The sequence below is a fragment of the Raphanus sativus genome, chromosome 9, assembly GCF_000801105.2.
Source record: "Raphanus sativus cultivar WK10039 chromosome 9, ASM80110v3, whole genome shotgun sequence".
Lineage (NCBI taxonomy): Eukaryota > Viridiplantae > Streptophyta > Magnoliopsida > Brassicales > Brassicaceae > Raphanus > Raphanus sativus.
In genome coordinates this window covers 25897558-25910901 of record NC_079519.1, presented here as the reverse complement: position 1 = coordinate 25910901, position 13344 = coordinate 25897558, and the positions used below count along the sequence as shown (strand labels likewise).

Below are 13344 nucleotides of genomic sequence, written 5' to 3'. Positions count from 1 at the left end.
GGTTCCGGTTTCATTCAGATCTTTGCGGATTTGATAACCCGTTTAAACTATTTTTAAATTTTCAAAATTTATATATCTTTAAATTTCTCTAAATCTAAAGCCAAAGTACCTAAGTTAAAAATTAAAAATAGGTTTAACTTGAATATTTGGATGAAGAATAAATATATATTTTAAGTATTTTTGATGTTTTGATTATTGTCTATCTACTTTAAATGTTAACTTTTGATTATTTTTTATATTTCAAATATTTTAAACAACTTAAAATAACTTATATCTTAGAGATTAATTCGAAAAATAGCTAAGATATTGAAGTATATAAATATGATTTAAATATATTCGAATATCCAAAATATTTCGTTCAGATAAGGTTTGGTTATGGTTCTCTAGATACCAAGTTTGGATATTATCTAGTTTCGGTTCAAATTTGCTAATACTTTTTTCGTTCAGATTTTTTAAATGAAAAATTGATATTATAATTTCCAGAATTGTTTGTCTAATAAAAACATATATTTTTTTTTTGAATTTGACATTGATTTAATGGAGAAGTTAATGAAGTGTATTAAATTTAAATTTAATTTTGGAAATCACATTAATCTAAGTGGAAAAGACAAAACATTAAAATAGAAAGTATCATTTAATTGTGTATTTAATTGAAATATAATTTTAGAAAACACATTAATCTAAGTGGAAAAGACATCATTAAAATAGGAAGTATTATTTAATGTCAGTGGCATACCATTGTAATTAAAAGTGAAAACTAAGGGATATTTTATATGGGTACTTCTCTTTTAATAATATAGATAATGTGAATTGAGCAAATTTGAGTCGCAAATATCTACCAAATCCGAAAAAATTGTAAAAAACAACAATATATTATTTTAATAAATGTAACTAATTAAAATAAAAATAATTAATTTATTAAATTTAATATCTTATATATTATTAATGATCATGTCCAACTACAGATATTAGAGACTTTGCCTCTAATAATAACTCCACATACTTTTTCTCTTCTTAAAAAACACCTTGCTGAAATCCCGATTTATCAAAATATTTTGTTATTTTAATAAGTATTAAAATTTCAAATGATTGTGGATGTTAGAGACATTTTTTTTGTAATTGTATACAAAATAAAAATGTCATGATGTCATGTAATGTTTAAATATTTGAATTTCAGTGACAAACTATATGCACTAGATGTTTTCTTACACCAATTGCAGAAAAAAAGTTTTAGATTTAAATTATATTTTAAAATAAAAATTTCTTAATTTTTTAAATTTTATTTGCTTTAAATATTTTATTTTCATTTAACTATATGTAAGAGTTAGAAAAAATAAATATTTTAAAGAAATTATTTTATATATGCATATATTTAAAATTATAATCATCTAAATAGTTTATCTATTTATTTTAGTTAAAATATATTAAATTTCTATGAATTAAAATAAAACTTTGTTAGATTTATAATTATCAAAACATATAGCTAAATAAAATTTCAAAAAATTGTAGTTATTAAAAAGAAAATAATTGTATTGGGATTATAAAAGTGAAATTTTCAAAAACTGCATAATATTTTAAAGTATTTTTAGTAATAAAAATTATATAATTAAAAAATAGAATTAAATAATACTTCCAAAATTGTTAAATACTACCCCATTTGTTTCATATTAAGTGTCGTTTTAGACTTCTACACACGGATTAAGAAATCATTTAATTTTACATATTTTCAATATAAAAACATCATTACCCATATACCTACTCATATTTTAACCAATACAAAAATAAATAGGAAAATAAAATTAATAAATTATGCATTGAAATACTAAAACGACACTTATTATCCAATGAAATTTTTTTTCTACAACACTATTTAATATGAAACAGAGGGTGTATTATATTTCTATTTATACTACTCTCTCTATTTTATATTAAGTGTTGTTTAGACTTTTGCACACATATTAAAAATCATTTAATTTTGCATATTTTCAAATAAAAACATCATTATCCATATACCTACTCATATGTCAACCAATAGAAAAACAAACAGGAGAATGAAGTTAATAAATTCTGCACTGACATGCTAAAACGACACTTATTTTGCAACAAAAAAAATTTCTACAACGATACTTAATATCAAACGGAAAGAGTGTTATATTATTTATTGTTATAGTAATGATGATTTATGAGTTACTACTATATTTTTAAAAAACTCACCTAAAATATAAATCAATATTAAATGTAAATATTCATGTTACAATTAATTTCAAATCATGTCATCATTGTTTGTACGTCGTGTCATGATTTTTATTTCAAAATTAATGTGATGATTATACATGGCAAATCATTTTCAGATAATGTCTAAGATATTTCCTATTATTTACTAAAAACTGTAATTATCTAAAATATAGTAGTTATTTCAAAATTATATACGAATTCCAAATCTCATATATTGGTGTAATATTTCTATAAATCTGAACGCAAAACTATAAGAACTTTCTAAATTTGCCTAAAGACATCGAAATTAAATAAGGGAATCAAATCTCAACTTTAGATTTCAGTATGGATTTCGAAAACATTGAGGAGTCTGCCTTAAGCTAGTTATTGTAAAATTTACGATTTCATTATGCCTTTTCGAATAAAGACACGTTTATGATTGAAAACAAACATCATTATGGAGTTATATAACACTGGCCCTCTAATTATGAATTTAATATCTAACTCTTTTATCAAGCAAAAAAATATATTCAACTTTTAACCTGTAATAAGGCTGTAACCAATTTAGGTCAACAATGTATATAGAACTTTTCATTGTTTCTCTCTCAAACTTCTTTTCTTTGTTTTCTGTCAACAATCTTTCAATTTAAGTTTGTCTAGGCCACAGCATATTTCTATATCGATTGCCAAATCTACAATATTTTTTTTATCAAATCCAAATCTATAATATTTTTTCCGGTTTTGACCAAAAAAAAATTCAGGTAAAAAGATACCTTTTGATTCTACTTTATATTGAAAAAGGTGAAATAAGTACTATTGAACCATTAATTACATGAAACAATGAATGAATAAAACATCAATTTCTGGAAATCAACCTGTATATTTTGGTACAGATAATAAATCCACATAACTTTTCACTGGATCATTAAACACAAAACATTGATTTCCCCGTATCTACTTTTGAGGGGTAATATCGTCATTTAGTACAAACTGACAGCAAATCTCGCGCGCGAATGGTCAGTCTCCTTCCTCCCCACCTTCGGACAATCGGATATTTATGTAAATTCCATTATCAAACCATATGGATTTTTAGTTAAATCCAGAAACACTTTTTAAAAACATTTTACCATTACAGTATTACACACAAAACATTACAATTAAAATTAACAATTAATATTAGTCACCATCATCTTCGCTTCGTTGTCTCCTTAATAGCTGCTTTATTTTTTATAAAGCAATAACAAGAAAAATTAAACCTTTTCTTCTCCATTTCTACCCCACACAACACTCCATTCATCACTAAATCACAGTAACTCTTTTGTTTCTTTTTTTGTTTTTTTTTACTGAACTCTCGTGTCTTCTTTTGATCATTTGCTAGATCTCTCTTCTACCGAGAAAACCCAGAATCAAAACCACTCGATTAAAAGATCTGAATCAGCTTCTATTGTTGTGGGTTTGTTCTTTCTGCAAATGTAGTGAATAAAGTTCTAACCTTTCGTCTCAAAAAGCTACTTTTGTGTGTGTGTTTGTTTGTCTGATTGTTGCGTCTGGATTCGTCTCGTGAAGCAAATGTAAGTTCGTACACATTATTTGCCTTTTTTGGATTTTACTCTGTTTCAAGCTACAGTTTATAAGGATAAAGGTAGACACTTTATTTTTTCTTTTTTTCTATTTCGTCTGGGTTTTATTGTTGTTTATACTTTGCTTGAATGGTTTATGAAAGTGGGTTATTCTTACTTAGTCTTGATATTTTGATTTGATAATTTAAATTTTATAGAAAATGTAGGCTTGTTAGGCTAAAGATTCTTTCTTCTTTGTTTGTCTCATTAATTGAAGAGCAATAGTTGTTATACTGTACTTACTGTTTTTTTCGGTTTCTAGCTTTTTCTTCTCTTATTATATAAATAGCATAAGGTGGAGCTGAACTTTCTTTACTTGATTATAGTGTTTAGGCAAAATCTCTCTAGAGTAAGTACTATATACACTTATAGGTATCTTTTTTGTCTTCAAGCTGTTGTTTAGATTTCAACTTCTTTTCTTTGGGTTTGGTTGGATATGCTTATACTCTTTTTATGTGTTTGTTTCTCTGAGCTGAGAAGTGAAACAGTGAGAAACATGAATCTCTTCCTTGTTCTTTTGTTTGGTGGTTTTTAGCTTCAATTTTTTTTCACTGGATTATAAGTTTTGATGTTCTTGACCTGCAAGTACTCGACCATGGAGATGATTTTGTTTGATTATATGTTTTGTCTTGTGAAAGCTTGGTCCCTCTCGGAGAAGAGTAAATGAGATTAGATGATTAATAATGTCATTGTTTTTGAATATATTTATGTGGTTTGAGTGTTGTATTGGTCTCTCACTCTCAGGATGCTAATGCATTCATTTGATTTTGATTCTGCAGTAACTAAAGTTGGAGCTTCATCTTTGAGAACCAGTATGGATATGGGCATGATACTTTTTGTCCTTTCGGCGCTTCTTGTTACTGTAACAGCAGATGTTTACATTGTGACAATAGAAGGAGATCCAATCATAAGTTACCAAGGTGGAGAAAATGGTTATGAAGCAACTGCTGTCGAATCTGATGAGAGGATTGATACATCAAGGTACTTTTTAGATAGTTTCTCTCTGCTTTTAAAGAACGGTCTTATAACATTGCTTGCCTCTGTTATTATTTTGCAGTGAATTGGTGACATCTTATGCTCGTCACTTAGAGAGGAAGCACGATATGATTCTTGGAATGCTCTTTGAGGAAGGGTCATACAAAAAGCTTTACAGCTATAAACACCTTATAAATGGATTTGCAGTACATGTCTCTCCAGAGCAGGTAATTAGATGATGAGATCATTGTTTCTCTGTTTGTTGGTGTTCCCTTACACTAATCCACTATGTTTTGCTAGGCAGAAACACTACGTCGCACCCCAGGTGTGAAATCTGTAAACAAAGACTGGAAAGTGAGGAGACTCACCACACATACACCAGAGTTTCTGGGACTTCCAACAGATGTTTGGCCTACAGGTGGTGGCTTTGAAAGAGCAGGAGAAGATATTGTTATCGGTTTTGTTGACTCTGGGATTTATCCGCATCACCCGAGTTTTGCCTCTCACCATAGATTACCTTATGGACCTCTTCACCACTACAAAGGGAAATGTGAAGAAGATCCTCATACCAAGAAGAGCTTCTGCAACAGGAAGATTGTTGGAGCACAACACTTCGCTGAGGCTGCTAAAGCTGCTGGTGCATTTAACCCAAATATTGACTATGCATCGCCAATGGATGGTGATGGCCATGGAAGGTTCGTCTCTATGTTCCTAATGGTGTACTCAAAAACCCTTTTACTTTGTACTAAGCAATTCTGATTCTCTTTTTTTTTACTGCTGGATAATCAGTCATACAGCAGCTATTGCAGCTGGGAATAATGGCATTCCGTTGAGAATGCACGGTTATGAATTCGGAAGAGCAAGTGGGATGGCTCCACGTGCAAGGTAGATAGATGATTAGTTAGTTAGTGCAAATGGCAGTTTTAATGAAAGTTGTTTTGTTCTCCTTCATAAGCTAAAAGGCATGTCTTTCAGGATTGCTGTTTACAAGGCTCTTTACCGGCTCTTTGGAGGATTTGTGGCTGATGTAGTTGCTGCAATTGATCAGGTAAGATAAAGTACTTAAGCACAAGTTAGAACATGATCTCAGCTTAGTGAAATGATTTCTACTGCTGCATATGCTTTATTCATCCACAAGTAACCTTATAAATGCTAATTTTTTCGTAAACAATGCCTTTGGTTGATATTAATAAGAAGAGATTTTCATGAGCAGGCTGTTCATGATGGAGTTGATATCCTGAGTCTCTCTGTTGGTCCCAACAGTCCACCAACAACTACCAAGACAACGTTCTTGAATCCATTCGATGCTACACTTCTTGGAGCTGTGAAAGCTGGCGTTTTCGTTGCTCAAGCTGCTGGAAACGGAGGCCCATTTCCAAAAACTTTGGTTTCATATAGCCCCTGGATAACTACTGTCGCAGCTGCTATTGATGACCGCAGATACAAAAACCATCTTACACTTGGAAATGGAAAAATGCTGGCTGGGATGGGACTGTCCCGTAAGCAAAAATCAAAAAAACAAAATGAAACTTGCATTTAGCATTGGACGTATTCCAAGTTTATGTTTTGATGAAATGATTATGTGTTCTTTCTTCTGCAGCATCAACTCGGCCACATCGCATGTACACTTTGGTCTCTGCAAATGATGTTCTGCTGGATTCATCTGTGTCAAAGTATAATCCATCTGATTGCCAGAGACCAGAAGTCTTTAACAAGAAACTAGTTGAAGGAAAGATTCTTCTCTGTGGATACTCTTTCAACTTCGTTGTCGGCACAGCTTCCATCAAGAAAGTTGTTGCAACTGTGAAGCATCTCGGAGCTGCTGGTTTCGTTCTTGTTGTTGAAAATGTTTCTCCAGGAACAAAATTCGATCCCGTTCCTTCTGCCGTTCCAGGAATCTTGATAACAGATGTGTCTAAGTCAATGGTAATGAGAGAGCTTTCATTGTTTTCACTTTACTCTTTAGCCTTAGTTTTAGTCAGAATCTTAAAAAAACGCTGTGTGTTTGCATCTTTAAGGATTTGATAGATTACTACAATGTCAGTACAACAAGAGACTGGACAGGGCGAGTGAAAAGCTTTAACGCTGAGGGAAGCATTGGAGATGGTTTAGCACCTGTGTACCACAAATCAGCACCTCAAGTGGCATTGTTCTCTGCTAGAGGACCTAACACCAAAGATTTCAGCTTTCAAGATGCTGATCTTCTTAAACCGGATATTCTTGCACCCGGTTATCTAATTTGGGCTGCTTGGTGTCCAAACGGAACAGACGAGCCTAACTATGTTGGTAAGTAGCATTCAAAGTACTGAAACTAACATGTGGAGGTTCTTATGAAGTTTGTTACTTTTGGGGGTGTTGAGCAGGCGAAGGATTTGCGCTAATATCAGGAACCAGCATGGCTGCACCACACATAGCCGGGATAGCTGCACTTGTGAAGCAGAAGTATCCTCAATGGAGTCCAGCTGCTATAAAATCAGCTCTGATGACAACCTCAACAGTCATAGATAGAGCAGGAAGGCTTCTCCAGGCACAGCAATATTCAGACACAGAAGCTGTAACGCTTATGAAAGCAACTCCTTTTGACTATGGAAGTGGTCATGTCAATCCACATGCTGCTCTAGATCCTGGTCTTGTCTTTGATGCAGGTACTGTTTTTCTCATCAACGCTGTACAAAGATCTTTCCATCTCTCTGTTCAATAAGATTTTTCGCTTGTAGGTTATGAGGACTATCTAGGATTCTTGTGCACAACCCCGGGGATTGATTCCCACGAGATAAGAAACTACACCAACACGCCCTGCAACTATGATATGAAACATCCTTCAAACTTCAATGCAGCATCCATCGCCATTTCTCACCTTGTGGGGACTCAGACCGTAACAAGGAGAGTGACAAACGTGGCAGAAGTAGAAGAAACATACACAATAACAGCTAGGATGCAGCCTTCTACTGCCATTGAAGTGAGCCCACCAGCAATGACTCTCAGACCTGGTGCTTCTAGAATTTTCTCTGTTACTCTGACCGTGAGATCGGTTTCTGGAGTCTACAGCTTCGGAGAGGTGAAGTTGAAAGGTAGCCGTGGACATAAAGTGAGGATTCCTGTGGTGGCTCTGGGACATCGGCACTGAACAAATGTTGTTGTGTTTGTAATATTTTTTTTTGTTGTAACATGCAGTAATAAGAATGTAGCTCTAGAGAACTGAAAAAAGGAGAATGCTTAATAGCAATTTGTATGATTAGTTTTTGATATAAAGCTCCACCTTTCGGAGTTTCAGTGAGGTATGATCAGATGCTGGAGTTTAAATTGTATAAAACAGAAAGCACTCTGGTAAGATTTTTTATATAAATAACAATGAGATGTAGTCCCCAACCAGATGAAATACACACAGTTCCTATGCTTCTCAAGACCACAATGATTTTCTCTTCTCTTAAAAGGACTTTGCAGTGAGTGAGTTACATCTTCTAGGGTTTCTATTCCTCAAGTTCAAAACTTGGTTCCTTAGAATGTAATGGGACGCTGGTCAAAGAATCCGAGTCAAAAGAATACCTTCTTATGCTTTGCATTTAATCCATCAATCAAAACGCCTTGTTGTGAGAGGTTCATGCCATGGTTGTGTAGTTTGAGAAGAGGTCAATCAGTTTGTTGAGAGTAGCTGCATGGAATTTCCTTCCAAAGAGATAACAAGGTCTTTTGATTCCGTTCCACATGCAAGATGTCCATGTTACTTCACCCTGTGTTTTTGCAGACATAAGAAAATAGAAAAGGAGATTATCATCTCGCTGAGGGTAGATTTACAACTGATTACAAGTAGAGATGAAGCGTGTACCGTTCCTTCACTTGTTACCCGTGAAACTGCGTCAATGGACTGCAAATGGATCAAAAAGATATACCAGTTAATCATCCCAATTGAAGCAAGAAAAGGAAGAGTTTTAAGAGATTATAGCAGTTTAATGACAATACCGTGAGATTCTTCAGTAACTCGAGCGTGACATCGTTGGGCATGTATGTTCTTGGATGCCACTTTTTCTCAGACCAATCAACATATGTTACAGTCCAGTTAGCAATGCCACCAGGATCAAGCATCTGAGAGATTTATCACACCAAAGTATATTATTACGGATAAAGAAAGTATGAGAAAGTGAAACACTTTCTTTTTAGCTATAGACTCAAAATGGATTCTCACATGAAAAAATGTTGGTAAGTAGTGTTCATCAGCTATGCAGTTCTTGTTTTTCTCTACACCTGGCTGAATTAAAAAAAAAAGGTCTTAGCATCAATGTGTGGCTATTTTCATAGATCTAAATAGCAATGCCTCCATAAAATAGAAGAATCTATTTGGAGGCTTAGGTTATACTCACCCGACAATAGTCCCGGAATTTTGTGTAGTAAAGACTGTCAGAGACAGTTATTACAGCATGCTGACGCTTCATTGAGAACCACTGCACAGGATATAGAGATACGAGTTAACTAAGCCATAAAAACTTGTTAAAAATACTCTCATGCCAGTTTTTGTCACTTGACCAAATAAGCCGATCAAATGTGCTTTAAATGATGATAAGCAAAATAGTTCTACTTCAAAGCCTTCCATCGAATACACCAGTCCCAACAATGACACATAAATGATTTCCATATATTTGAGTCCTTGTATTTTAGTGATCTCGCATGTATGATGCAAGCATAGTGTACTAGATAAGCGAAGTAGTTTGTACCTGTGCACCCTTTCGAAAATCTTCCTTTGGAATTTCCGGCAACATGTGATCCATATGCCTGCCGGTTCCATGTGGACCAGGATCCTCAAAGCTGAAGAATATAAGAAAATCATATATATTTCTACTACAAAGTAAGCCGGGAAGATATCTGGTAACATGTGTAACTATGATTTTGACATCTCATCAACTAGATCAAAATGACTTTACCAGTCAACATAGCTGACATTGCTGTACATCATATAGTTGTACATGTATTCAAAGCTTCGGAGTGGCACACAACTGCACAAAACAAGAAACAACCAAGTTGGTTAGGGCCAACCTCAGAATAATCAGAGAAGTAAAGTGTCTGGGAGAGTTTACCTATCAGAGAGCAAAACAAATTGCTGATTTTCAGGATCTCTAAGAGCATTGGTCAATAAACGTCTCTCGGCATCAATCATTGATATTCTACCCCAGATCACCTTCAGAAACAACATATATATGATTCTATTACCACAATCATGAAAATTACTACAGAGCCATGACACACGCCACCAACTACATGTAGTCACTCAATGTTTTTTTTAATGACCAAATTAGAGAGATGTCATGACATGATATCTACATATACAGGTATCAGAGACAGACCTCATCACTTCGGATTTCACGGTTAAGAAAGTAACGACTGGTGTGAACCGGCGTATCCTTTGATGCATGGATATACACAGAGAATTTCCCCTCATGACCCTGTGACGAGGTAACAAAATTACAAAGAGTTCATTGTACTTCCTATTCGACAGTATCTTCTTAGCCAGAAGCAAAACATCTGACACAGTTTACCTCGAAGAAGAGGTCCCATAACTTTTCAAAAGGCAATGTACCAGGTGTTAAGAACATAAATGCAATCTTAGAAGTCTTCTTGATGACACGAGGGGAGCTCAACATTTCGCTAATCACTACACGAGCTGCGATCTCGTCATCGGAAAACTCCCTCACTGAGGGTGGAAGCCAATCGGTAAGCGCCTTGCATCCCTTAGATGAGAACATATAACAAGCAGCTTTGCGGTGACGAGGGAACATGTAAGCACCAATTACAAACAGTGTAATCAGAGAAACAACTGCGATGATCCATACTGGTTTGTTTGTAGGAGAACGGTGGTGGCGAGCACCACCAGGCAAGGACTGCATATAACTTGTTCTTCCTAGAAGCCACCCTTTAATTGCCTTCATCTCATAAAAAAAAAACTTTATTGCATACTTCAACACCTCAACCTCAAATATTTCTTAATCCACTGGGGGTACAAACAAGCTTCTTCAGCTAGACCGAAAAGCTCCACTTGGTAGCTAGAAGTCGTAACCTAAAGGTACATACCAAAAAAAAGAAGAAACATTCAGACCACACAAAAGAGAACAGGACAAGACAAGAGCATAACTGCACAAGATGCAACTTTGAAAGCTAAACCAGATCAAGGTCTAAAACAAGATAGTCTCTCTAGTTTAATCCTTGAAAGTTTCCAAAGCTGGACAGCATAAGATACATATGAATCAAATCATAAACTCTTGATGAAGATAATATATCATCTCTACATTGAAACATTCAAATTAGTACCAACAAACAAACTCCATTCTATATCCAAACCAAGAAAAGTCAAAACTATCGTCACAGCTTCTAGTAGCCAATTTAATACACACACACACGATCATTAAAGCTCATTGCTTTAAGGAGAAAAATCTCAGTCAATAGTTTCCACAAATGTTTGCTTCTCAATCCTAGAATATATTTTTTAAAAAAAATACAGTTTCCAAATCTAAAACCAAATCTGATCTAGTTAAGACAAGAGAAGATATGAACCTGGATCATAAACTTCTAAACGGCGCCGGATCACACAGACCGCCCCCAAAGATCCCAACTTTCAGCGAAAGAACAACTGAGAGAGAGACACAAACACTCAAAGAGACGTATATAACACTCCAGGAGTATACGTATCGATATCTATCCACGCATATAAACGTTTCCTTCTGTGTAATTTCAATCTCCTTACTCTTTAAAAAGTTTCCACCTTTTCACGATTTTGTTTCTTCTTCTGATCTCTCTCTCTCTCTCTATGTAAAATGAAGTTAGGTATGTACTCTATAAACCTAAGGAGGAGAAGTCTCCACACAACGACGATGAAGAAGACGAAGAAGTCTCTGTCTCTTCGGTTCAAAAACAGAAGTAAAATTTTTCTAGAGAGGTTGCTAAGATTTAACTTTTTATTATTATATTAATAATAGTTACTAAGTTTAATAGTTGATGTGTAATTTTATAATTGGATCAACTTGTAATTGTGTTATACTAAATTCCCTACTCTAATATTTTCTATCTTATTATATAAACTAGGTGTTTTGTCCGCACGTGCGGACATAAATTTCTTATAAATATTTATTTGTTTATGTTTTATTAATCTAAAACCAGCATAATAAATTATTATTTATTTTTTTAAATAGTTAAACCAAAAATCAAAATATTTATATATGTCAAATATTTTTAATCAAAATATATACTTATTATTGTGTTAAGTTTTTTTTAAAACACTCATATCTTAGAGATAATTTAGAAAATATATTTATATTTTGGTTGACTAATACTTAATAATAAATTATTTTGTATCTTATTTTTTAAAAAAAAATTATAATAAAAATATTGTTTTCAGATAGGCACAAAAAAGAATATATATATAGAAGAATTATCTTTTTTTGATAATTCTAAAGTATTATTTTGTAATCAATTATTTAATATAGCATATAACATATAAACTTTATATCATTAAAATAAATTAGTGAATAGTTAGAAACTAATAATAAATTAATAACCTATCTAAAAGTCTAAAACCTAATAAAAATATGACAAATAAGAAAAACTAATATAACATATAAATTTAATATTAATAAAATAAAATTCGTTTTTATTTATATAATATTCATCAAGACTATTATTTTAAATTAATGATTTATTGACTCAGCTCAAAACAAATAATACATCAATGATAATTTAGCTTAAACTTAATAAAATATAATAAATAAGCAAAATTAGCTAAAATCATGGAGAACATGACAAGTAAGTAAAATCACTTCATAAATAATAGTATAGATCTCGATTATTCAAAGATTGTGACATGTATAAATTTATCTCATGATTAAATATATATATATATACTAAGATAATAACAAAAACAAGCTTTAAAAAATCAATCTTTATATAATAAGATATATATTCTAGATAAAACGTCATCCTGTAAAATATAATAAATCTATGATATTAAAATAGAAACAGAATTTGAATATTACATTAGTCTGTCTTGTGTGATATTACCAAATTTAGACATTTACATTAATTATGCAACTTAATTAATGTAACCTATTAATTAATTTTAAATTTAATAAAATAAATTAAAGTTTATATACACAAAAAATCATAGATTTAAAATTTAATTTAATTTATTTTAAAATATAATAAAATATAATATTAAATAAATAATACTCTATATTTTATCTTAATCAAATATTCGGCAGCTGCTATATCCTCTGTTTTCGTTTAGTTAATGAAAATAGACATTATCCACTGCTACCCCTCGAAATGGAATAGGTAGAATGGAGATGTCGTTTACGTAAACTATAAATAAAATTATAATATAAGAAAAAATTAAAACTTTAAATACATATATATTTATTTGATGAAAATAAAATTTATATATTATTTTGTTGTATAGTGGAACAGGTTACAGTTGATAATTTTATGATTATAGATTTTTAAAGGTTATTTTATCAATATTACAATATAAAATCCAATAAGATACAGATTTAACAAA

The 13344-nt window shown here is 32.1% G+C and overlaps 2 protein-coding genes across 4 annotated transcripts; one reads left to right on the top strand and one right to left on the bottom strand.

Moving 5' to 3' along the window:
• Positions 1-3490: 3490 nt before the first annotated feature.
• On the top strand, positions 3491-8089 carry LOC108827693 (subtilisin-like protease SBT2.5). 3 transcript variants are annotated; one of them, XM_018601159.2, is made up of 11 exons: positions 3491-3785; positions 4613-4814; positions 4891-5035; positions 5109-5503; positions 5598-5693; positions 5784-5856; positions 6022-6307; positions 6409-6734; positions 6827-7094; positions 7172-7453; positions 7526-8089. In XM_018601159.2, the coding sequence occupies exons 2-11, from the start codon at positions 4648-4650 to the stop codon at positions 7933-7935; spliced, it is 2448 nt and encodes an 815-aa protein (XP_018456661.1). In that variant the 5' UTR covers positions 3491-3785; positions 4613-4647; the 3' UTR covers positions 7936-8089. The 3 variants fall into 3 exon arrangements, with proteins under 3 accessions (XP_018456661.1, XP_018456662.1, XP_056849585.1); XM_018601160.2 differs by lacking the exon at positions 3491-3785 and adding an exon at positions 3980-4182; XM_056993605.1 differs by lacking the exon at positions 3491-3785 and adding an exon at positions 4253-4320.
• Positions 8090-8131: 42 nt separating this feature from the next.
• Positions 8132-11714, bottom strand: LOC108827694 (glycosyltransferase BC10). The gene is made up of 11 exons (XM_018601164.2): positions 11349-11714; positions 10337-10854; positions 10145-10243; positions 9878-9978; positions 9725-9796; positions 9518-9608; positions 9167-9247; positions 8992-9054; positions 8769-8891; positions 8635-8673; positions 8132-8539 (listed from the first exon to the last, which is right to left on the bottom strand). The coding sequence occupies exons 2-11, from the start codon at positions 10724-10726 to the stop codon at positions 8408-8410; spliced, it is 1191 nt and encodes a 396-aa protein (XP_018456666.2). The 5' UTR covers positions 10727-10854; positions 11349-11714; the 3' UTR covers positions 8132-8407.
• Positions 11715-13344: the final 1630 nt, after the last annotated feature.